The sequence below is a fragment of the Neopelma chrysocephalum genome, unplaced genomic scaffold (genome assembly GCF_003984885.1).
Source record: "Neopelma chrysocephalum unplaced genomic scaffold, ASM398488v2 Primary Assembly neopelma1_226, whole genome shotgun sequence".
Classification (NCBI taxonomy): domain Eukaryota; kingdom Metazoa; phylum Chordata; class Aves; order Passeriformes; family Pipridae; genus Neopelma; species Neopelma chrysocephalum.
The window spans coordinates 620,115-643,413 of NW_020897888.1; the positions used below are offsets into that span (position 1 = coordinate 620,115).

The window sequence follows — 23,299 nt, forward strand, 5'->3', positions numbered from 1 at the left end:
ACTCTGGCTCATCCAGAACAGTTTCCCTCTTCCAAACGAATTTTTGGGCAGTAAAAAATTGCTGCCTGGAGCAGGTCATTACAACATTGCAACCACTGACTTGGCAGGTTCAGCAGATCCCCACCAACACTGCCTGTGAAGGACTCTGAACAGCTGGTGTTGAGGGTAAGGTTGGGTTTTGCTTTGACTTTTTTGTTTATCTATAGGAACACAAAACCTCTACAGCTTCCATCAGGACCCTTGGGGACCTCCAATCTCTGAAGAAATGTCTTTAAGTGTTGAAACTCTGTCAGTGTGGGGCCAGTCAGTAAACAAGAATCTCTGGGATAAAAAGCACAGGAATGGAGCTGCCTTTCACCTGCCAGTGAGGTCAAACAGAAACATTTTGTTCTGGATTGCTTGGCTTGACTTCCACCCCTGCCCCCAACGGAGAGCAATTGCTCTCCCCACTGATGCAGGACTGAGAATAAGTATAAAAGAACATTTCACCCCAAGCTTTGGCAGTTGAGAACAGCAAACCTCTCAAGACCCTTAACACAGCTTTTAGTGCAGAAAATATGAAAAAGCCAAGCCAGCTGTTGCATTCACATCTGACTTTTCCTCTTCTCTCCCCTGCACACCCCAGACCACGCAGTGACACAGTGCCAGAACCACGGCAGCAGCTCGGAACACTTACAGTCTGATATGGGAGTCCAGAGGTTAAAATGACTCTTCCTTCCTGTCGGGCAATCTGGAAAAAACAGTAAAAATCCAAATGAACAGGGGCTGAAGTTACACTGTGTTCAAGCTTTACTTGCAGTCACAAGAGAGAAGGTGAACTGGAGATCCTGAGTGTTTCTCTTCAGTGTCAGCCCACACCTGGCCTAGAGCTCTTGAGAGCCATAGCAGCTCAAGGTATGGCTCATCCCATGTCCCCTCCCTGCCAATCCCTGCCATGTCTCTCATGTGCTGGAACAAGCTGCATCTGCACTGCAGAGGGCCCAGGGAACCATCCCACCTTGAAACAATTCTATCCAAAACCCATCTTTTATTTTTTCCCTTAGCCCAGACTATTTCTATTTCCTCACTCTGGGTTACAAAGAAGCAAACACTTCTGCTGCACAGGGGAGAAAGGAAAAACTAGCTAAGCAGGTCATTACAGGAAAAAAATGTACCATGAAATGTGTCTGCAAACTTCATATCATCAACAGAAAATGCTCCTAAAAGAAAGAGGGTGTTATTGTCCCAGCAACCCAACACACAGGAATTATGCACCTTTCTGGGCTTTGAGGAATATCTCCCTTAGAGTTTATCACATCCCAACTTGTAGTCCCGAGCTTTTATCAGAGATCTGGTCCTTCAAGTGGAAGGTCTGCACTGAATTACCAGGGGGCTCATCACCCACACTGCTGACCTTCCCCCAGAGCCAGAGACACTGCAAATGGGTTGGTGCCAAAAGGAGACACTAAATCTGGAGCTGCAAGGATGGAAGTGTGACTGACCTTATGACTGAATGACATTCCTCCCTCCCTCCCCCTCCCCCTCCTGTGGGAGGGAAAGAGCTTCATGGCCATTGGTGGCAGGAGGATTCCAAAGGATTCCCATGTGAACCAGGACTCAGCTCTGATCCTGTTGACAAGAGATCAGTGCTTTGAGGTAGGCATGAGGTCATCTTTCTTCTCTGGTTTGGATTCTGTTGGAAGCCCTCATGTTTTTCACTGATTCCAGATGTGTGTCCTGGAGGTCTCTCATCTGGTTCAGAGTTCAGCAGCTCTCTCTGGATCACTCTCTAACCTTGGCAGGAGGACACATGTGGGATCAAAGTCCTGCTGCACTTTCCACACAGATGACACCACCAAGCACAGCCAGGGAACAGCAGAAAACCCAACCATGACTTTTAAACTCTGTCTTGGACAGACATTTTTTTAAGACCCACTGGTTCTATGGCAACATGAAACAAGGGGGAGAAGGCTCTGAAGGTCCCATGCAGGCAGCTAAGCAACCTTTTTTTTTCTTTTTTTCCTTCTTGACCTTTTAGGTAGCTGCTTCCCTCCTTTTTTTGTGAAGTCACTCTTTGGCTGCCCGTTCTGCACTGAGAAAGCAATTGGTAACAACTTCTAAAGCACCTTCCTCCAGGTAAAATTACTGGATTTCTTTCAAAATCAGCTCTCTCTCTCTGGATGAAGGAAAAAATCGTTAAGAACAGGAACCTCGAAGGTGAGCGGCAGAGGCACCCCCTGCAATCCTGCTTCACACAGTTTGGGTACAGAGCAGCCAGGACAGCACCCTCCTGGCACATTATTGAGAGAAGTCTGGTAAGGCAACAGCAAAAGTTCACCACAGGGATCTGCCAGCAAGGGAAAAGAGATGTGAAACCCCTTCAGACCCACGTGTGCTTCAGGGTAAGGCTGAGGATTTCAGAGCTGGAACACTCCATTCTGACTTCCTGCATCCAGGGTTAATTAGTTCAAGCTTGATAAATCCCCTTATCTAAAATGGCTCTGCAGAGACAGGCAAAGAACATCAAATAAAAAGGAGAAAAGCAATAACTCTTAGAGCATGTTTTTCCGCCTCTGGAACAGAGACTGGGAGAAGCAGAGCCAGAAAAGCCACGTGACAGCACACATCTGACTGGGACCAAAGAGGCACAATTCCTTCTATTTCTCCAAAAGCAGTAGGGAAGGTAGTGCTGGGACCATCGGGAGATCTGTGGTCAGCGATGCAAACAAGAGGAAAGGAAGGCCCAGGGCAGCATTTTGGAGTGGGTGTCAGGGACCTGTGCTCCAGCCCAAGTGCTGCAGAGAGGGCATTAGTTTCACAATCTATTACAAAGATAACATCAACTTCCTCTGAAAAAGGCTCAGACCTTCTGGATAGAAAGCACTCCCTAATCTCTTGGTGTTACTGTTTAGCCCTTAACGTGCCTGCCTGTTCAGCCAACTTCCATCCTGCAGAGATGAAGGAACCCGAAGGAATTACTGTCAGAGAGACCCGAAAGGGCAATGACTGAGGAGAGAGGACAGAGAGCCCCTTTGCTTCAAAGCCAGCACCAGGATGATTTGTGACAACCTGAAGGATCCTGAAGTAAGGCCAAAAGAGGTTTCAAGAAACAGCAGCACAAGGCTTTGGATTTGTAAGTTAAACTTTGCCAAGTCTGTGCAAGACACATGTTGGGCAATGCCACATGCTCTTTAAGAAGCAAATTGCAGTCGAGGAAAAGCTGTGACCCCTTTCCAGTGATCCTGAGCCTGGGCCAGCAAGGTCCCAGTTCAGATGAAGAGGGAGTGTACAGAAAGTGTCTGCCCCAGGATGTGTGGTGGGAAAGCACTCAGACAAGGATCTACCAGAGAAGTGGATCACAAAACTCAGTCCAACCCTCGAGGCCCTGCCTGTTATCTCAGGTTCCTTTAAAACAGACAGTAAAACCAAGAGCTCAACAGCTCTGAGCACCCTCAGTCCAGCCCCACTGATACTGCAACCCTAAACTTCTCTTCAGCATTCCTGAAAACTATGCAATAACCATGAGTTATCACATGGTTTTGTAATGTGGCCTTAAGTATCACACCAAAACCATCCACCCAGTTTTGTTTCTTAATGCAGACTTGTTGGTATCAAGGTCTCTGACGAAACACCTCCTCCTCCTGCTGACCAAACATCACAAGCCAAGTCTTGATCTTGTAAGCAACACAGGTCTTCATCTGCCCTCTGTGAATTTAGCTCCCTGACAGTCTGTGCAGTGAAAACACCAGCAAATCTGAAGAATGTCATCTACATCAAAAATATGGAAAAAGCTTTCAAAGCTGAGACAAGATCTGAGATTAGATTCCCCCATTAAGTGAATCTCTGCTCACTGCAGTATTAAAGTCGCCTTTGTGTCCCCTGGCTCCAAATCAGTCCAGGGCAATTTAGATCTGGGTGCACAGTGCTCTATCTGGCTCCTGAGATCATCCAGCCTGACCCTCCTCTCCAACTCGCTGGTTCACCTGGAGTTTTGGGGGGTAGGTGTAACCTTGCGAGGGAACCTTCCCCAGCATGGGAGCTGCAGGAAGCCAGTTTTACCTGCCTTCTGGTTATTATCACACTTCAAAAGGTACCAGGTTTGTCTTAGTGTCAAAGTATTCTTAGAGATGAGGATGATTTTGAGGACCAAGAGCAAAGTCCATTAAAAAAATAAAACAAACCAACCCTCAACTCAACTGAAGCAGCTTTGAGATTCCACTGAGTCTCTTATTAGAAACCTAAGAGACTACCAAAATTTTCTTAAAAACTTCTTCTCTACTCCTGACGTACATTGCAGGATCTACTGTAGTCACTTCAGGCTGATGGGTGATCCTTTAAGTTCAGAATGAGAAGCATCTGCCTGATCTACAAAATTGCAGAGAAAAGAGGAACACCCACTGAAACTTTCCTATCTTCTTCCAATTATCCATCTCGAAAATTCAAAAGATAGGTTTAAGATTCTCTGAAAGGAGAAGTTTGCAGAAGACAATCTGGAATCATAAAATAGTTTGGGTTGGAAGGGATCTTTTAAAGGTCATCTCGTTCCAACTCCCCTTCAGTGAGCAGGGACATCCTCAACCGGATCAGTTTGCTCAGAGCCTCCCTCCAACCTGACCAGAAATGTTTCCCAGGGATGGGGCATGGAAGACCTGGGTAGAAACCCTTACAGGCACAGGACATGATTTAAGTAAAGAATCTTGTATTAACTGGAAATAACATGTTGCTTATGGAATAAATGCAATGGCAAAGGGTGGCTCACCAAAACATGGCACCTGCACACCCCGAATGTGCTGCATCACAGAGATGGAACCTCAGCAATCTTTACCTGAGGGATCACCCTGGGCTGGAGTCAGTCCCCGGGGAGGAATGGCTGGATGCACACAACCCTTCTTCAGAGAGGCCACACAGCAGGGAGCCAGGCTTGGGCCAGTGCTCAAAGTCCAGCAGAAGGTCCTGCAGACCCACCCAAGGTGCAGGACCGGAGCAGTGCTGCCAGGCAGGAATGTGTCAGGAAAAGCATGTGCTGGATCCCATCTCTCAATGTACAGGCTGCTAATGTCAGGTAAAGGAGCTCATCCAGCACATCTGGAACAAATTTCATCACCCAGCTGCATTCCTGCTGTGCCAAATGTGTGTGCAAGTGCTACAGCAGGTAAGGTAGTGGTAAAAACAGCACTGGGTGAGAGGGCTTGGGAAAGGACACCTGTACTGCCCTTCCCCAAGAGGCTGGTGCTTGTGGACAGAGGCTAAAATGTTTCTGTAAGGATGGCCTGTGAGCTCTTTGCCTTTCACACAAGAACAGATTTCACCACAGACATTTTCAGTATGAGTTTCTCCTATTTTTCCATTTTTAAAGATTTTCTGTGTCTGTGCTTATGACAGGCAACTTTAATCAGTTGCTTCTCCAGTCAAATCCTGATTAAATAGCACCATTAAATCACAGACTGCAAGCTGGTGGCACCTCACAGGAGATAAACAGAACCATAGAATCACAGAATCATTAAGGTTGGGAAAGACCTCTAAGATCATTGAGTCCAGCTGTTAGCCCAGCACTGCCACCACTACATATGGACAACCAGGGGGGATCCAGTGGCTTGTGCTGTCAGAGGTCCTGCTCTCACATGCCTGCACATCTGAGATTGCAGATCTGGCACAATAAACTCGCCACGACAACTGATGTCCAAGATAAAACATTTAGCCAATAACAACAGCACAACATAAAGCAGAACACAGGACACAGATTTCACGTCCATGGAACAGGGACCTCCTGGGAACAGGGGTTCTCAAACCAATTCCTGCCACATGCACTAGTCTAAAACAAAACATAAATCAATTCCAGAGCTGCCCAAGCACAGCTGATGAAGTTCACAGGCTTTTAAGCTTGATCCCAAATAACAGAGGGTGAAGGACCAGACCTACCTGCCTATCAATACTTGAAGCCACTTTAACAAGCAACAGGAATGAGAACAATATGGAGCAAATGCCAGGTGGTGCAGGAGTTCTTGGCACAAGGAGATGTGTAATATGGCTGATAAATCATTTGAGTGAAAAGACTTTAACGAAGAACAAACACTAACTCTGTACACACTTATGTATTCCTGGTGACACTAGTTTGAGATTGTGCTGGGGCAACACCCAAACTGTCTGTCTCGTATTCAGTGACCTGGATTCAAACCCCCTCCTGGCCTTTGCAATAACATTTCCAAGTTTTTGGGCGTAGGGTGGTCAACATTCAACTTTGATTAAATCAGGACAAGCCAGATATAAAGCAGGGTGGGAGGAGTCTATTTTTATCTTTGATTATCCAAGCCCAGATCAAAGGCTCTGCAATACAGTAACACTCCAAGGGCTTTTGATAGTGAAAGGATGTTTGTCCGGTCACCATAGAGAAAGCAATGTCAAACATCCTGTCCGTGGCACGATAAGGTATCAGGATGAGAAGCGGAGACGGGGCTCTGGGGGAAGCAGTGAGAACTAGTTTGTTTAAATGACTTGTGCAAGTTTGGCGAGGAGGAGATATTAATTATTTCTGCAGAAGTTAGAGCCTGCCCCGGATTCAGGCCAAGCAGACATCTGAAGAGGAAACATCCTGCACACCAAGCCGGGTGATTCGCGCACATTTGACAGCACACACTGTGTGGGCTGGATATCTCCAGTTCTGGCACAGCAGAAATATGTCTGAAATGAAGCAGCACGTGTCTCTCCTCTGGGAGGCAGAGGATCAGAGTTCTTATGGGAGCCCAAATCAATGTTCACTGTCCCCGTGTATGTTAGAGACTCTTCCTTTTCCAATTATGTCATAGCAAGTTGTGGCTGATCACCTTTGGGTCACCTCATAAGGTGGTGGCCAGCCAGGACATTACATGGCCATTGATTATGGACATTTTCCCTTCCATACTGAATAGCCATCTTTGGATTATGGTTCTGTCCAACTAGAAACAAGGACCTGGACACAAGGCAAACAATTACCTTTCCTGTAAGCCCAGACTGGAATCCATTAGAAATCTAAGTGAATTTTGGGTTCCTTTCAGTGACTTTTGTCTTGTTGCAAACACACAGCCTCCCCAAAGACACTTGGTCACATCTTTGGGGGGCTGGAATGAGATGATCTTTAAGGTCCCTCCCAACCCAAACCATTCTGTGATTCTATGATCTTTACACTCTGCTTGTGTTCTTCTCATGACTTCAACTGCTCCGGCTGTCGATGACAGAAACAGACACAAATAAGAGTGAGATCACAGCAGTCTCTGCTCACCTCCTCTCTACTGGAAGCAGAGAACCAAGCCCACGCACCACTGCAGGGACCAGCTGTCACCAGCTGCCAGGTGACACAGCTCCTCAGACTGACCCGGAGAGCTGGGACCCAGCACAGGCACAGGAGGAGGCACCTGTGGGGCAGCTCCTGCACCCACTGCCTGTTGGGCACAGTGACAGCCAGTGCAGCTCCGGAGCAGGCAGCAGCCATCCCCAGGGAGCACAGTGGCAGCTATGAACATGCACATGTGTGTGTCTGACTCACCTCAGCAGCTTTCCTGTGGTCATCCTCGTTGTCCAGCATCCGGACATCCACACCCAGGCAGCGCAGGTAGCGCCCGAGGCCCTGCAGCATGTTGTCACAGACCACGCTGAACTCCCTGGGGGACACAGGGGCAGGGGCACGGGAGGTCTCCATCTGGGATCCTTGGCATTGCTAGAGAAAGGCAAGAGACCCATAAACAGCAGGCTGATTTCCAGTACATTCGTGTTTTACCCCCCTGCATTCACCCATGAAACAAATCCAGCTGTCTCCTTCCACCTGTATCACACCACGCTCTGCAACACCTCTAGATCCTCCTTCCCTCCTTCCACACTGCCCACTGCCATGTGGGTAGGAGGTAGCACACGATGGGGCTAATTCTGAATTAGTCATTGTCTCACTGGCCAGCTGGCCACCCGATCCAGGGAGCTGCAGCCTTTCCCTGGAGAAATGCCAACCTGGCCTTCAGTGCTCTACACAGACATCCATCTTCGTGAAGTCACTGAAACATCGTCAAGGCTGTTCCCCTATGGAATTAGTGTGCAACTAATAAACATGTGCCAAAGCCATGATTTGGGAAGGGGATCACACAGACAGAGGGAGAAACAGGTAGACAAAGCAACCACGTCAGCTCTGTTATCTTTGGAAGGTTAAAAATAGGCAGTGCCTGAATTCTGTTTGTTTTATTTCGAATATCTGCTGCTGGGGGAGTTCCTGCACTTGGAGGACTTCAGCACTGGGAGGCTCCCAGAAGTACAATAGCTAAATTCACGGAGAAGGGAAGTTATTAAGGAACTTCCAATGTTCAGCTTTTGACTCCAGGAACTTGAATCAGCTGGGATGACTGAAGGACACAGCCAGCACCTATGCAGGGAGTCAGCACTGCAGATTAGCCCTGCAGGAGCTGGCTCAAGGCTGGGAATGCTGTGGCACAACATGCAGCTCCACCTGGGCTGACCCTGGGAACCAGCTCAGATCCAGGAGCTCCACTGGTGTGAGGCTGCACCTCCCAGAAGCTGGTCCAGGAGCTCAGGGCTCTGCAGCACTGGGCAGACTGTGCTGTCACCAGCTCCTGTAGGACCCTGGTGGATGCAGCCGTGTGCTGGGACAGCAGAGGGCTGTGACAAGGGATCGAGCTGCCCCTCGGTGCTGAGGCAGTTGGAAGACACTAACCCTGGCTGCTGCTGCTGCTCAAACAGATGTGCAGGAGCAGCAGCTGGTCCTCACCAGTGTTTATGCAGTGGCCAGCACTGTCATATGTAGCTTTTTTCTCACGTTTCATGCCAGCAGAGAGCAAAAAGCTTTATAAAGGAGAATAGAGTCATTAGCCCCACTTCAGATAGTGGACCAGGAAACACTGGGAAAGAGAGTCTGGAGTCCTGCAGGATGCAGAGTCAGGAGAAGTCTGCTTTTCTTGGCGTCCCAGTCCAGGTTTTACCAACTGCCTTGTAGTTCATGAATCTGACTGTACAGAACACAAAGATGACCCGTGAGTTCCCAAGGTAATTCAAGCCTGAAGTACTCACTTTTCCCATCTCTGCAGCAGCCAGTCAGCTCTGCTGTAACACAACATTCCCATGAACAAAGTGCTACTGAGCAGCTCCATGTTTTACTGCCTGCTGAGGACTAAGGGGACGCTGCTCTTCTACACCCTCCAGACAAGGTGGATACAGTCAGTAACATCTCAGCCCAGCCATGGAAGGTGGCATGGACTTCAGGAACTCAGCACACATTTGGGGCTCCTCACAAGGATACACAGTTACAGTGAGTCTTCTCAGGTAACAAACAAAATGGGGTTTCTGCTGAGGTTTCCAAAGGTGCATAAACCACTGGATGGTTCCATTTCAAAAGTAAAACTTTATTATTGAGAGGAACCAGTCACATTCTAAGATACTTAAGCAGAGTCACACAGCTCCAAGTTGTGGCCAGTGGAGTTTTAAGGCTCTGCCACAACACAGTCTACTGGGAGAGGCCAGTCCTGGATTGTGGTGCTGTGCAGGGAGGCAGAGACAAATCTTCAGCAGAAAGGCATTTTTGATGGATTGTTTGCTTTCAACTTTGCACACTTGTACTCCAGACACAACTAAGGAGACTTTCCCAGGGTGAAACTAAGGTGTGGAAGCTTAGTAAAAGAAAAAGTAAAAAGGTCAGAATTTTAAACCTCTTGGATGCAACACCTTGGTCACAGAATCCAAGCCCACAGCACTGAGGAAACATGGAAGGAGATTTCCACCAGCAAGGCTCACTGGACTCTGCACACAGATCTGCACCAACACTGTGCAAAGACAAAAGAACCTCAAAGTGCAGGGAAAGGTGAACTCAGGCAGGCCAAGGAGAAAGCACATCATTCCAGGGAGGGAGGGATGAGGAGGATGTTTGCTGCAATAGTCCTGAGAACAGGCTGCACATGGGCCTGCCGTGCATAGCTCGTGGTATGACTGAGCACGAGCAGGGTATGATTTGCAGGGGTCTTGAGCAACACGCAGCTCTTTGAAGATGTTTACAAACCTGTCCAGAAGGTGACAGTGCTTCTTGTTTATTCAGCTGCTTCTTTGCCCTGGGTTTTACGCTCCGTTTTCCCACCAGACTCTCCATCAGGTCTGAGCTCAGCCCAAAGCTCTCTGGGTCCCTGCAGAGCCTCTCGTAGATCTCCAGCAAACAGTACGCGTCGGAGGCTGAAAGGAAGGGGATATGAGCCTCACCTGGTTCCATTCAAAAGTAAACCAGAGGCTTTCCTGATGTCAGGGAGAGCCCCCACCTTTGTAAAAGCCACTGTGAACAACCTGAGAAGCTCCAACTCACTCACGTCATACCCTGTGCTCCGTGACTGATTCAAGAAGCCTCATAACTGAACACAGTCACAGCGGGTCAAGGCAGGATCTCCAAAGGTGACAGGCTCTGCCCTCTCCACTCTGACACAATGCCAACTGTAGTGGGGCTGTTCCAACCACCACCTGATAGCTCCAGCCAGCCCCTGCTCCTCATCATTGTCCCTGAGCCTGCCCACGGCTCCTCACCACATCTCTCGATGGGAAGGGAACTTCCCCACTAGATGCAATATCTGAAAAGGCATTAACTGAGCTGTTTGCAATCACCTGCCCACACGCATTGTTGTGTGGCTCTGCTCCCTGCAACGGGAACTGCCAGAGTCTCCCAGCCAGTTTGACAAGTCCTAGTGATTAACTTTTGTGGGAACTGTGTCAGCTTCAAGGATAGTTGAATTTAACAAAGGGCTGGTTTGCTTCAGCAAAGACTGTCCTTTGATGCCCCAGGAAAAGATTTAGACCCAGACTTCTGACTCTGGGATAATCAGCAATAAACTCCTCTGGTCCCTCCACAGTCCTGATTCTGTGCTGCAGTTTCTGACACCACGTCTGCCCATTTCTAACCCGACTCTAACAAGCACTTCACTGTGACAAATGAACACAGCATTTGTTTCCCAGGAAGGCTGTGAAATGAGGCAGAAGGAAGTGGACTTTCTTCCTTTCAGTTACTGAGAAGAGTTTCCACTGAGGTGATGTTTCATCAGACAAAATCTGCAAAGCACAGGAATTCCTTCATAAGGGAAATAATGAATCACTGGACAGTTTAAACTTCAACCATTAAAGCCACGTCCGCAAAAGGACAAACAAAACATGTGCTGACTCCTCTGAACAGGAACTAATCTGCAAAGCCATTCTCTTCCTTTGCTACTTAACGACCTTCCTGGTGACAGAACAGCCAAACCCGACCTGTCCTGGACACCTGTAGCTCGGTGTCACCGAGCAGGGACCAGACCTGCATAGAGGATCTGCTCCTCCCGGAGGGGCCGTTTCTCCCAGTTGGACAGCTGCTCCGTTTTATCCAGAGGTTTCCCCAGCACATGGTGCACCAGGAGGCTGAGTCCCTTCTCCTGCTGCCTGCCCCCTCTCTCCTCGTGGCTGTGCTCTGGGGACAGTCCATCAACCTTCCGGCCGTCCCTCCTCCACTCACTGCAGCCCTTCTGCAGCTGATGGAAACAAAGAGATAGAAAACACCTGGTTATAAAACAGCTTCACCACCACCTCGTGTTCCAGCGGGTGGGGCCAGGCACAACTCTATCACGTCTATCTCCTGCCTGGCATATTGAACCCCGTTGTCTCAGACAAGGGCTGGGATGGCATTAGATATAAACGGCGTCGGGTTATTTGCTTAACAAACACACTTGTTGGAGAGAAATCTGTTTCATAGCCAAGGAAGAAAAAAAAGGGCATTGTTGTACAGCATTGTACCAGAGCTGCAGGGCTGGGACTGGGGCTCCTCAGAGAGCTCTGGGTGCCCAGCTGTGCTGGAGGCTGCTAGGCACCCACTCAATAAAAGTGGGCAGTTCAGCGTCTTTCTGCTCCTTGTTCCAGTGGGAAAAGGCATTCCTGTGCCACCCTGGGCAGCAGCCCTTTCTGAAGCTGCCATTTCTCAGGTTAAACTGAGGCAATAGCTGTTGGCAGGTACGTCAGCCCCTGCAGCACTTCCCAGGTTAAGCTATCAGTCCCAAAGATCTGCTTCACCCCAACCCACAGCCTTAAACACCTCTGTACATTTTACCCATTAAAATGGTTGTGCTCAACATTTCTGCAGAATGCTGAAAGCTCCTGTGTGCAAACCCAGGGACAGCTGTGCTTCAGCTGACCAGAAATTCCTGTGCTGAACCCACCAGCAGCCCTCCAAGGAACATTAGAGTTCTGCACAAATCATTAACTCCATCATATCTGCTTCAATACTGTATGGTCCTGGGATAGCAGAATTCCTACAAGAACTTAGTATTAAGTTCAACTTGTGCTCAGAAACCTTGCCCTGGCTGAATGGAGCTTTTATAAAGGCTGTGAAAAAGCTGTCAGTATTGCAAGCTTTAACCTTTTAGCTGATGAAAACAAAATGCTTCTGTCTTCCTTTACAGAATCCCAACACATCAAACACACTACAGGAAATGGTCTATTTACACATGTAGCTGCAACCCTGCCAATCCAGGATACAAACAGACAGTGCTGTGGATTCAGGACAGTTATCCACCAGTACACACCAGAGACACAACTCCCCACATCTCGATGTGTTCATCCTTACTTGTTTGTCCACTGTGAGTAGATCCACCACACCATGCAGTTGCTTCTCCGTGTCTTTCAGAGCAGAACATGTGGCTGCAAGGCTGCTGAGGTCTCCAGACATCCCATAACCTGGAGACAAAAATAGCCCAAATCACACAGGTAAGAAAACTCAGGTCATGGCTAAAGCACTGCAGCTTCTTCTACTTCAGAGTCAAAATGCTGACAAAAGATACACAAACGCTGGTGGGAAGACTGTTCAAACAGGGAAAAAGATTGGCTCCCATCTCTCCTCTTCCCAAAAGACACTCCTGCAGATCCAGGGAGAGAAGAGGTGGATGAAAAATGCTGAGTTTTAAGACCAACTTATTTAAAATCTGGGAAGGTAATTATGAATTTGTCCTTGAAATCCGGGCTTTGCAAATCCTGTCAAAAGCCTCCAAAAACCAGGTATGGTAATTCAGAGGGCTCTGGTGCCCAGCACAACAGCTCTGGGGCAGGGACAGGGACATTCAGAAAGCTCTGCCAGACTTCCCTAAACCACTGAGGTTTGAGTGTCAGTTGGAGCTTAGTATGGAATTAGGGTAATCCCAAGTCCAAGAGTGCAAGCTAAATCAGAAATCTTGGCTCTGATCTGAAATGGGGAAATATAATGGCATGAAACTGTGTCAGGGCAGGTCAGGTTGGATCTCAGGAAAAGGTTCTTCCCCCAGAGGGTGGTTGGGCACTGACCAGGCTCCCCAGGGCAGTGGGTACAGCCCCAAGGCTGCCAGAGCTCCAGGAGTGTTTGGACAACGCTCTGAGGGCCAGGGTGGGATTATTGGGGTGTGTGTGCAGGGCCAGGGGTTGGACTGGATGGTCCTTGTGGGTCCCCTCCAGCTCAGGATATTCTAGGGTTCTGTGATTCTATATTTCTATCATTCCCCTGGTCACCCTGCTTCCTGGCCTGGAAGTGCCTCAACACCCAGGGCTACAAAAGTTGATTCCATGGCAAGTGGATTTGGAGAATGACAACTCCAAGAAGATCTAGGAATGACAAAAATGACAAAGCAGGCTGTGTGAAGCCTCAGGGCAGGGAGAAGAGAGGTGTGTTACCTAGTTTAGTGATGGCAGCATCTGAATAGAGCATCTGGATGAATCGGGGGAGCTTCTCCTTCTCCCCTTCCAGCTCAGCTTGCTCGAGGAGCCGTGGCAGGTCCAACAGGAACACCTCATCCTTCACTGCCATCTGGAGGAGGGCGACACGGGGCTTCCCCACCATGCCAAAGGAAGGCTTCCACTCCATGTCAACGCCAACAACCTGCCCAGGCTGCAACACAGACACCTCCTGCACTCAGAGACTTGCTGTGCTGGAGAGGGGCCTGGAGAGTCTGTCCAGGACACAAACCTTTCCTTTCCAACCACGGGAGCTCTTTGTGCAAACTGCTACAGAGACAGTAACTCCCACAGCACCTGAGTCCCCCTGCAGGGACCTTTCCTGGCACAATTCCTGACACGTTCCCCAGATCCCACAAACCTAAAGGAGCAGCTATTCTTGGCTTGGGGAGGGAGACATTGGATGGCAGTGGCCACATCCAGCCATGAGTATGAGCCTGATACAGAGTTCCTGCTCCCTGACCCTGCAAAGTCAATCCCAGGTAACACTCACCTGCAGCACCTTCTCCCAGCACTGCAGTGTCTCTTCCCATGTCTGCAGGAAGTGAATATTTTCCCGTGGAATAGGAAGCTGATAAAAGTCCTTCTTCTTACTGTCTTCATAATTATTTGCTTTTGTGGCCTCTTCTACCCTGCACAAAATCAGATACAATAGTTTTAAGCCATGCAATGGGAGAAAATCCTGGATTTGAGGAAAAGTGGGAAGTCTCACGCTCAGCCCACTCTTTTTCCATGACACTTTCTCTTACCCACTCTTTCCTCACTTTCCCTGTAATCTCAGTCTTTGATCTTAGAATAACAGAATCATAGAATGGTTTGGGTTGGAAAGGACCTTAAAGCTCATCCATTTCCAACCCCCTGCCATGGGCAGGGACACCTTCCACTAGCCCAGGTTACTCCAAGCCCTGTCCAACCTGGCCTTGGACACTTCCAGGGATGGGGCAGCCACAGCTTCTCTGGACAACCTGGGCCAGGGCCTCACCACCCTCACAGCCAACAATTCCTTCCCAATATCCCATCTATCCCTGCCCTCAGGCAGTGGGAAGCCATCCCCTATTGTCCTGTCACTCCAGGCCCTTGTGAAAAGTCCCTCTCCAACCTTCTTGTAGGCTCATCCTCTCTTTCCATTCCTTTCCCACGAGCTCATCATGCACAGGCACTGTATCCACCGAAGAGAACACCCACACCACTTGCTGGAGTCAGAGCCCAAGCCTGTCCTCAATGCTCATCCCTCTTGCCCAGAACCTGGATGACAAAGTTGGGCAGCTGTTTCCACATTCAGGGATAACACATTTTAGATTTAGTGATTCTTGCCTTCGAGCTAACACAGGTGCCTGCTCGTCTGGAGAGTCAGCTCTGAGCAGCACTGTGTCCAAACAGGAGCCTCACTCTGCCCCACTCACACAGCCCCTCAGACTGCTCCACACTCAGATCCCCATCAGCTGGGAACAGGGGAATCTGCCTCATCACTTTACAGTGCAATGGCTTGGGAAGGCTTCACAGACCTCCCTGAAGCTATCTAGCTTCTCCTCCTCCATTCTCTTCCCTGTAAAATGGTCACATAGGGTGCACAAGGACATTTGTCGTACATTGCATAGGGATGAAATGAAAAAAGTTCAGAAATAAAGATTCAAACCCTTCTCTGTTTTGGGGAAGGCAGCAGTTGAACCCACAGTGTGTGTGCCGTGCTTGTGCTACTCCCTCCGTGTGGGTTTCTGATGGCACCACACAGAGAAACTCAGTCTCTGTGTATTAATTCCCTGGGAATGTTGGAAGATGTCTGCAAAAATGAGCTAAATGATTGCCTACAACAGGATCTTACACAGCACATTTTCTGTTCCAAATGCAGCAGAATCTCGTGAAATGCCCTCAGAAATGAAGGTCAGCGTGTTGCTCTGGCAGCTCAGCCAGATGATGCAATCAGAGAAAAGAAACTAATCAAAAAGATCCAGCTACTTTGGACGTATCACACATTTCTGGATAGTCTCTTTCCCATAGAAACTTGAAATGGTTCATTATTTGAGAAGCTGTTTACTAACCCTGTGTTTGGGAGCCTGCGTGACTAACTTTGTAGCAGAGCAGCTCTCCTTGCACAAACACTCTTTCCCGTGGGTTTGTGTGCATGGGGAAGTCAATATTTGTGTAAAATATTTAATGAAGGTGTGTAGGCTCAGGTCTCCAGGAATATTCTCACCTGCAGAGCTCAGGAGCCCCGTGTGGTGTGACCAGAGACAGATGATGTCATTTATATGCTGGTGCCACCTTGTTCTCTGCAGTGTGAACTCCCTCTCTGGGAACCTGTGGCTTTGTTGGCTCAATAAACAAGGCAGTCAGACTGTTTTATGGGGTTCCATGGTTCTGCTGACTTTATAGCAGCTACTACAGCAGGTATCCTGACCGGAGGAGTAAACGGCAGCATAAAGGGTTTTATTCATCTGTCCCAACTCCTCACGCAGGGCAGAGCACATCCTCACTGCCTTGCCTTCCCTCCACCTGGCACAGCACAGGATTCCCATAGCACAGAGATGTAGTGATGAGTTTTATCTCTAGATGCACAGTCTGTTGTTCAGCCACACTCCTGTAACCATCCCTTTGTGTTTTGAGGGCTTATCCCTCATGCAAAAACCTCCTGGCTCCCAACTGGCAGCTGATGCGGCTTTAGAAGGGAGGAGGAGGAGGAGGAGGAGGAGGAGCAGGAGGAGGGCAGCTCCAGCAGTGCATCAGAGCGAGGCAGGAGCATGTCCTAGACAGACAAGAGTTTCCTGCACTCCAGAAAAGCCACGGACCCTCTGGAGAAGTTGTTCTTTGCAGAGAGTGTTTCAATCTGTGTCGTGTTTCCTGAGGTGACGTGGGGCCTGAACAAGAACCAGATCTGCACTAGGAGAAACAGCAGATCCACAAAGCCATGATCCATAAACATGAACAGTTCAAGGCCACCTGTGAGACTTTCCCAAAATCATCAGCATTAAAAAAATAGTAACACACCGTGGTCTCATTCACCTTCAAGTTAGTCCAATCCATGCTCCAAAAATACCAATTTAGTTATGAAAGCATAAGCACCTCTTCATAGGAGACTGAAATAGGCTGCAATATGGAGGACAGCAAATCTGATGATAAATCCATTGGAGCAGACAGTCCTGCTCAGTCTCAGGCTTGGTCTTCTTAAAATGGTCTCCTTATTCCACAGAGAGGTGTTGGCATTAATCAGGCAGCCAGTGACAGATCCCAGCTGTTACTTGGAGTTCACAATTCGGACATAAGACCCCAGGAGGAAAGTCCTGCTGTAAGAACATCAGGTAAAAGGACACTCCCAAATCACCTGCACACAACTGCACGTTTGCAGCGACAGGAGGAAGCCCCAGCCCACACAAGATGACCGTGGCTGTGCAGACTCGTGCCCCACTCGTGCCAAGAGGGCTCTGCCTCTGTTTCTCATCACAAGCATGGTGCTGGACTTCCCAGCCTGCTGCCCATGGAGCAGTGACCTTCGACTTTCTGATGGCTTTATTCCTCCCCAAACAGGCAATGTCTGAGGTCATCACAGCTCCTCCTGGACACACAGTTCATTACAACTCAGATCCACACTTCCATCACATACACTGAGAAGTTCAGCTCCATATGGGAAGTTACTCCCTCATATTAAAGGCTTCAAGGGCCATGTTTGCAGGTTGCTGAAGGTACAGGCTCTCAGCTTGCACAAAGTTGTCAATGGTTACCTCTTGGGAGTGGTCAGAATTTTTCCATAAACATTTCTCTAATCCCAGCTCCCTTCTGAACCAGAGACACCAATCTCCATGTCAAAAAACCCAACATGTTTCACCAGTGAGGGTAAGAGAGAGATATGTGGAAGGTGAAGCCAAATCCAGTCAAGCATAACACCCTGGAATAAGGTGGCTGATGTGTTCAACAATCAAAGAGTTGTAAGGAACCTACTGCTTCCTCTCTTTGGTTTTTGAAAAAAGCCTTGACTGCACCTGGAAACATGTTATTGCTCCTGGAATGACAGCAAAGCTCTGAGCTCTGCTGCACCACAACCACAGCCCACAGCTCCTGCATTTGCATGGAGCTCAGGGATAAGTCCTCTTCCCTGCACAGGAATCCAATTAGATGAATTCCTGCACATGAATGAGCAGAGACCAGCAAGGTGGCTGGGTAATGACTCTGACCCCAAGGGCTGTGGTGCCCTGCAGCCTCGCAGGGGTTTGGCTCAGGAACAGTGTGGGCACAGAGTTCTGGGCTCTGTGTTGATGGGCCTCATCCAGCCTGAGGTTCTAGATCTCCTCTGCAGCCCTGGGTGAGATCCTAACAGGATCCTCATGCAGTATCCACTGCCAGCTCTGCAGGTTCCTCAAGACTTTTAGTAGCCTGAATATCTGCAGGAGAAAAAGGATTAAAAAAGGGTGGCAAACATGGGGAACATGGCACTGGGTTATTGGGATTGCATCAGAGGAAGAAAAGAGAACAGAGACTAATGAGGGGGCTAATAGCTTCTTAAGTTCACTTATTCAATTAATGTGTCTCTTCTGGGATCTGACCCCAAATGTCAAAAATTCTCAATACTTCTTTGGATGAAGCCAACATTACAGACTGGGAAAAAAACTGGCTTATGAGCTGTAAAAGAAGGACGAAAATAAATACAATTAAAAAATCTAAGGAACTTTACAATTAGTTTCTTGGTCATAAGCCTTCTGAAAGGCATTAAACCAGGTTACAGTCCAGTGGGGGTGCAGAGCACACGGAAAACTTTGACAGATGTGTAATAACCTCAGTAAAACAGATGCATATTCAGGTCCTAGTCACACGATTCCATTTGCACTGTTGATCTGGCAGAGGAAACGTAAGAACCCTCTGCAGCATGAAGCAATCTCACAGAGCTTCTGTGATAAACTCAGGATGAGTTTAAAATGCTCCTTTCACAGACACTTCCAGGCTTATGACAAACAAATGCAGCGTGTGCAGGGCCACGATGGGATCTGAGTACATGGAGGAAGCCTTTGCAAAATTGTCTTCCCAAGGAAGCATTATGGCAGATGATTTTAAGCAAATAAATATAGTCTTTGTACGACAAGTAATGTAGACTGAAAAGGGTCTTTACCTCTCCTGGGTGTGAAGCTCTGGCAGGTCCTCAGCCAGGCCGGGAGGCAGCAGGTCCGCGGGCAGCCCCCAGTGCTGCGCCCAGCGCGCCGTGTGCCCGGGGCAGTGCCGCAGCAGCAGCTGCACCAGGTGCCCTTGGAGCCAGCGACTGTCCCCAGCTGTGCTCTGAGAGGGGAAGCAGAGTGAAGGAACACTGTCAATGCCATTCCCATCATGGCTGTCTCTCCCCCCCTCTCTGGGTGCAGTGTCCTGCGGGGGTCCTGGGCGAGGGCAGGGAGGAGCAGGAGCCACCCCACTGCCAGGGCAGGGCTCGTCCCACCGCAGGAGTGGTTTTCCAGTGGGTGCTGCACTTCTCTGCCAGGAGATGAACAGCACGCACTGCGAGCTCGTTCGGATACTTGTGCCCCCTTGCCAGCATGGCTGTTTGTCCAGGGAAGGCCACTTTGCAGGTACATCACAGAGAAACAAGGCTACACCACCACCACTGAGCCTGACTGGTGACCTGTATATTATTTACTTAGACACTGATTACATTAAGCAAAATCAGAACCAGTCACTAACCACAGAGCAAAGGTGTCTGCAATTAAACAGGTAATTATGTAGGGGTAAGAGTTTGGATTGTTTTAATCCCATGTTGCACCTGTACATAGCTCCGAAGTGATGCTGTGACTTGATGGCCTGTGAGAGGCAATAGAATAATAGAATCACAGAATAGGTTGGATTGGCAGTGACTTTTCAAGGTCCTCTAGTCCAAACCCCCTGCCATGGGCAGGGACACCTTCCACTAGACCAGAGTGCTCAGAGCCTCATCCAGCCCAGCCTTGGACACTTCCACGAATGGGGCAGCCACAGCTTCTCTGGGCAACCTGTGCCAGGGCCTCACCACCCTTGTTATAAAAAACTTCATCCTTATATCAAGTCTGAATGTCGCCTCTTTTAGTTTAAAATCATCACCCCTTGTCCTGCTGCAACAGGCCCTGCTAAAAACTCTGTCCCCATCGTTCTTATAAGCCCTCTCTAAGTACTGAAAGGCCGCATTGAGATATTCCTGATGCCTTCCCTTCTCCAGGTAAATAGCCCTGGCTCCCTCAGCCTGTCTCCAGAGCAGAGGGGCTCCAGGCCCTGGAGCATCTTCGTAGGATGGTTTAGTGTCTCTCAGGGCAGACAGTGGAGTGCGGCCTCATCCGCTCTTGGAAGTATTTGCACGGATAATTAGGATTGCCAGTCTCCCACAGGTGACAGGGAAGGCACATCAGCAAAGCCTTCCTGAGGGGCAGCTTTGGTGTTCACAGCCAGGGAAAGGCTGATGTCAGCCTACAGCTCCCCTGCACCCACTGCTGTGAAATGGGGGCACCAGGTCCCTCCTCCAGCCAGGGTGGGGCCCAGGGGGAGAGTGGTGTCACCCTGCACTGGAAACAGACTGCATGGAATGTGCTCTGAAAGTCCTCCTTCATTCCCACTGACAGTGAGAGGAACCTGGAGCAGTCACTCCAGCTGGGATGAACCAGGGTTGGGTGAAGGAATTCCTCCCTTTGTGTCTGTTTGAGGCCTCTGGGGCTGTGACAACCGGATCATTGCTCCAGCCATAGCGACAAACACACCCTGTTTGCACCTGCAAACAGGGAGGGCAGTTTAGGACATTCCCTGCTCCCATCTGTTCTCTGGAGGAAGTGAACGCATGCCTTGGCACACTGCAGAGCCTGGGGGCACCAGCACAGACTCATGCTGCCAGTGGTTTAAGTCCAAATCCCAGCTGTGAGCCAGCGTGGCTGGAGCATGGCAGGCTGCCCACCCTGGCATGGGCGAGGGGCAGGGCAGGGACACAGGGAGTGTGACAGCCCCCACGGGGACAGCTGGATGCACCAGAGCTCTTCTGACTCGTCCACCTCTTGGCAGGTGCAGTCGTAAGAGGAAATACAAACACAGTGACACCAACAGTCACAGCAGCTCCACGGGGGTGGCAGCACCCCTTGTCCCCCACATGTGCCTGCAAATATCCCAGAGCCATCACAGACAGGTTGGCAACTTGCTCCTCTCTGATTTACTCATGCATCTGCCTTAGAAGTTAATATTTCCTACAAAACTGCTAAAACAAGCTGAAAATCTACACGGGGGCTCAGGACCTGTAGCTCTAGGACTGGATCCCTGGTGGCACTACCAACAAGTATTTTCAGAGGACTGAACTGCTCAGATCTGCACTGAAAGTCCATCCCCACCCTGCACATGTCGCTGCCATCTCCCCTTTGCTGCCCACCAGCAGTGCCCAAGGGTCTGAGCCTGCTCCCAGGCACTGAGCCTGCTCCCAGGGATGGCAGCACCTTGCTCCTTGTCCCCAGCATGTAGGAACACCTCCCAGCGTTCCTACATGGGTGGGAGGCCGGGGCCATGGGGCCTCATTCCTCACATTCCTTCAGTAACTAAAAGGTGAGAAGTTGTCTTCAAAGCAGACACAGAGATCAGGAAACAGACCTGCTGATGGCCCCAAGGTAAAAGGGAAGGGAAAAAGAAAGCCAAGAAGAAAAAAGGAATGCCCCCCCCTCCAGAGGTGCAGGTGGGGGCAGAGGCTCCGCAGAACAGTTTGGAGGAATCCGGAACCCCAGGTAGCACCAGGCTGCTCACAAAAACTGCTGCCTCAGCACTACATCTGCACCTCTGAGACTCTGCCAAATGCCAAACCACAGCTCTTCTCACGGATATGTGGAGGAATAGTTTTACTGCTGTTCCCAAGAGGCTGGGGCACAGCAGGAGCCAGGGGCAGTGGGATGGGGGTCCAGCAGCTCACCAGGGGCTCAAGGACAGGAGGGAAGCTGGGGAAGGGGCAGGGCAGGAAAGGACAGGACAAGCTCTGCTGCTCACGCTTCTTGCCTTCTACATTTCCTCCTGAATTCTTCCCCTGGCCATGCCAGTCCTGACCTTTGTGCATCTCTCCCATCTCCACCTCCTGTGACTGAGCTCAGGCAAGCACTGAACACATGGAGAGGGGCTGAGTAACCCCTCCTGCTGTGGCTGCCAAGCCACTTCTCAGAGTCCTTCCCAAAAAGAACATATTTTCTTATTAACATCACAGAGCAATTCCCTCTTCTTGCTTCCCCTGTGTCCATCCTATTGTCTTCCTGCCTTTTTTCTAAAACACAGACTCTTTAGGGTTGGAGCTCTCTTCAGTTCACCCCAAGTCAATTCTTAATAAATCTAATCATGGCAGCTTTATTTCTGGAAATAATGAGGTGCAGATTTTTTTTTTATTATTTTAATGATAACAGATTATTTTTTTCAACCACAAAAAACAACTCTGTAAAGAAGGTTAATCTCTCCAGAGATATCCCATCTTGCATTCTGAAACAGAAAATAGCTTTGTTTGTCTTCTTACTGAAAAAAAACCCAACATTGCTCCAAAGGGGAAAGGCTTCCACCGCAACAGCTCTGCAAGAGGCAAGAATGTGGAAAGTTTGGCCCCAGAAGATGTGGGCACAGATGCAGAGAGCAATGTTTCACCAGGGATGACATTTCATGTGCTTTGCTGTCAGTAAATGAACACTTCTCAAGAGGAAACTGGCACAGTGCTCTGATCAACATCAGCGACACCTCGGAGCAGGAAAAGATTCTATAGAACATGAGGCTTGTTTAGATCCCTCTCGGAATTCTAGACATATCATACATTCTTTAATCCATAGGCGCACACAGAAACCCCTGACACAACAATAACCCATGATTAAAGCTTTCCAAAGCAACGGCTGCAGATTTCCTACCCGTAAATCCTGTTCTCACTGCCAGGGCTTCACAAAGCTCACACCAACCACGCAGGGCAAGCTCAGGAATGTCCTGACCTTAACCCATTAACAATTCCTCCTTCGGTACCAAAAATTTTGAATCCAAATATTCATTATCTCCTTTGGAAGTCACCCTATCCAACCCTAGATTACTTTATCTGTCTATGTTAAGCTGTGTGTCACTCTGATCCAATTCTCCCCTTTCCCTCAACTTCTTTTCCTGGAGAGGGACATTATTCACACCACTGACACTGGCTATTTGCAGAGTCAGATTTTAATTTAACTTTTGAATGTCTTGGCCAATTTCCCCTGTTTTTAAGTGGTTCCAGAATCAACAAAAAACCCCCTCCTGCTATTGTAGAGAAAATGTCAAGGAGAAGATTTTAGAGTCAGCAACTTTAAAAGGGGAAAAAGAAACGTGGACTTGTAATGGACAAAGCCCCTGTCAGCAGTGGAGGGCACAGACAGTACTGCTCAGTTCCCTGTGGTGCAGCAGGTACTGCAGACACCTGTGCTTGAAGATTCCCTGAGCATCCCACTGTGCTTCTGTCATTGCTACTTTGTTGTATCTGTGCTTGTAACTGTTCCCTTCATTTGTGCTGCATGGGGAGATGCTGCAGTGTCATTGGACATCAGACATCATTGAAGGAAACTCCTTGATGCATGAGATGGGAGTCGGTACCCTCAGCACCAGCCTAGACCAGGCCACAGCCTGTTCCCAGAGAGGAGGGGGA

The 23,299-nt window shown here is 49.1% G+C and overlaps 1 protein-coding gene across 6 annotated transcripts in view; it reads right to left on the reverse strand.

The window, feature by feature from the left end:
• The window catches only part of EXD3 (exonuclease 3'-5' domain containing 3), a 288,298-nt gene that overhangs the window by 133,855 nt on the left and 131,144 nt on the right, over positions 1-23,299 (reverse strand). For all 6 annotated transcript variants that reach the window (XM_027703343.1, XM_027703341.1, XM_027703340.1 and 3 more), the window contains 8 exons: positions 18,800-18,963; positions 14,198-14,336; positions 13,645-13,858; positions 12,572-12,681; positions 11,273-11,483; positions 10,004-10,170; positions 7,499-7,669; positions 677-730 (listed from right to left, as the gene is read on the reverse strand). In XM_027703343.1, the coding sequence (XP_027559144.1) occupies positions 677-730; positions 7,499-7,669; positions 10,004-10,170; positions 11,273-11,483; positions 12,572-12,681; positions 13,645-13,858; positions 14,198-14,336; positions 18,800-18,963 (1,230 nt within the window). The remainder of the gene's footprint in view (positions 1-676; positions 731-7,498; positions 7,670-10,003; positions 10,171-11,272; positions 11,484-12,571; positions 12,682-13,644; positions 13,859-14,197; positions 14,337-18,799; positions 18,964-23,299) is intronic.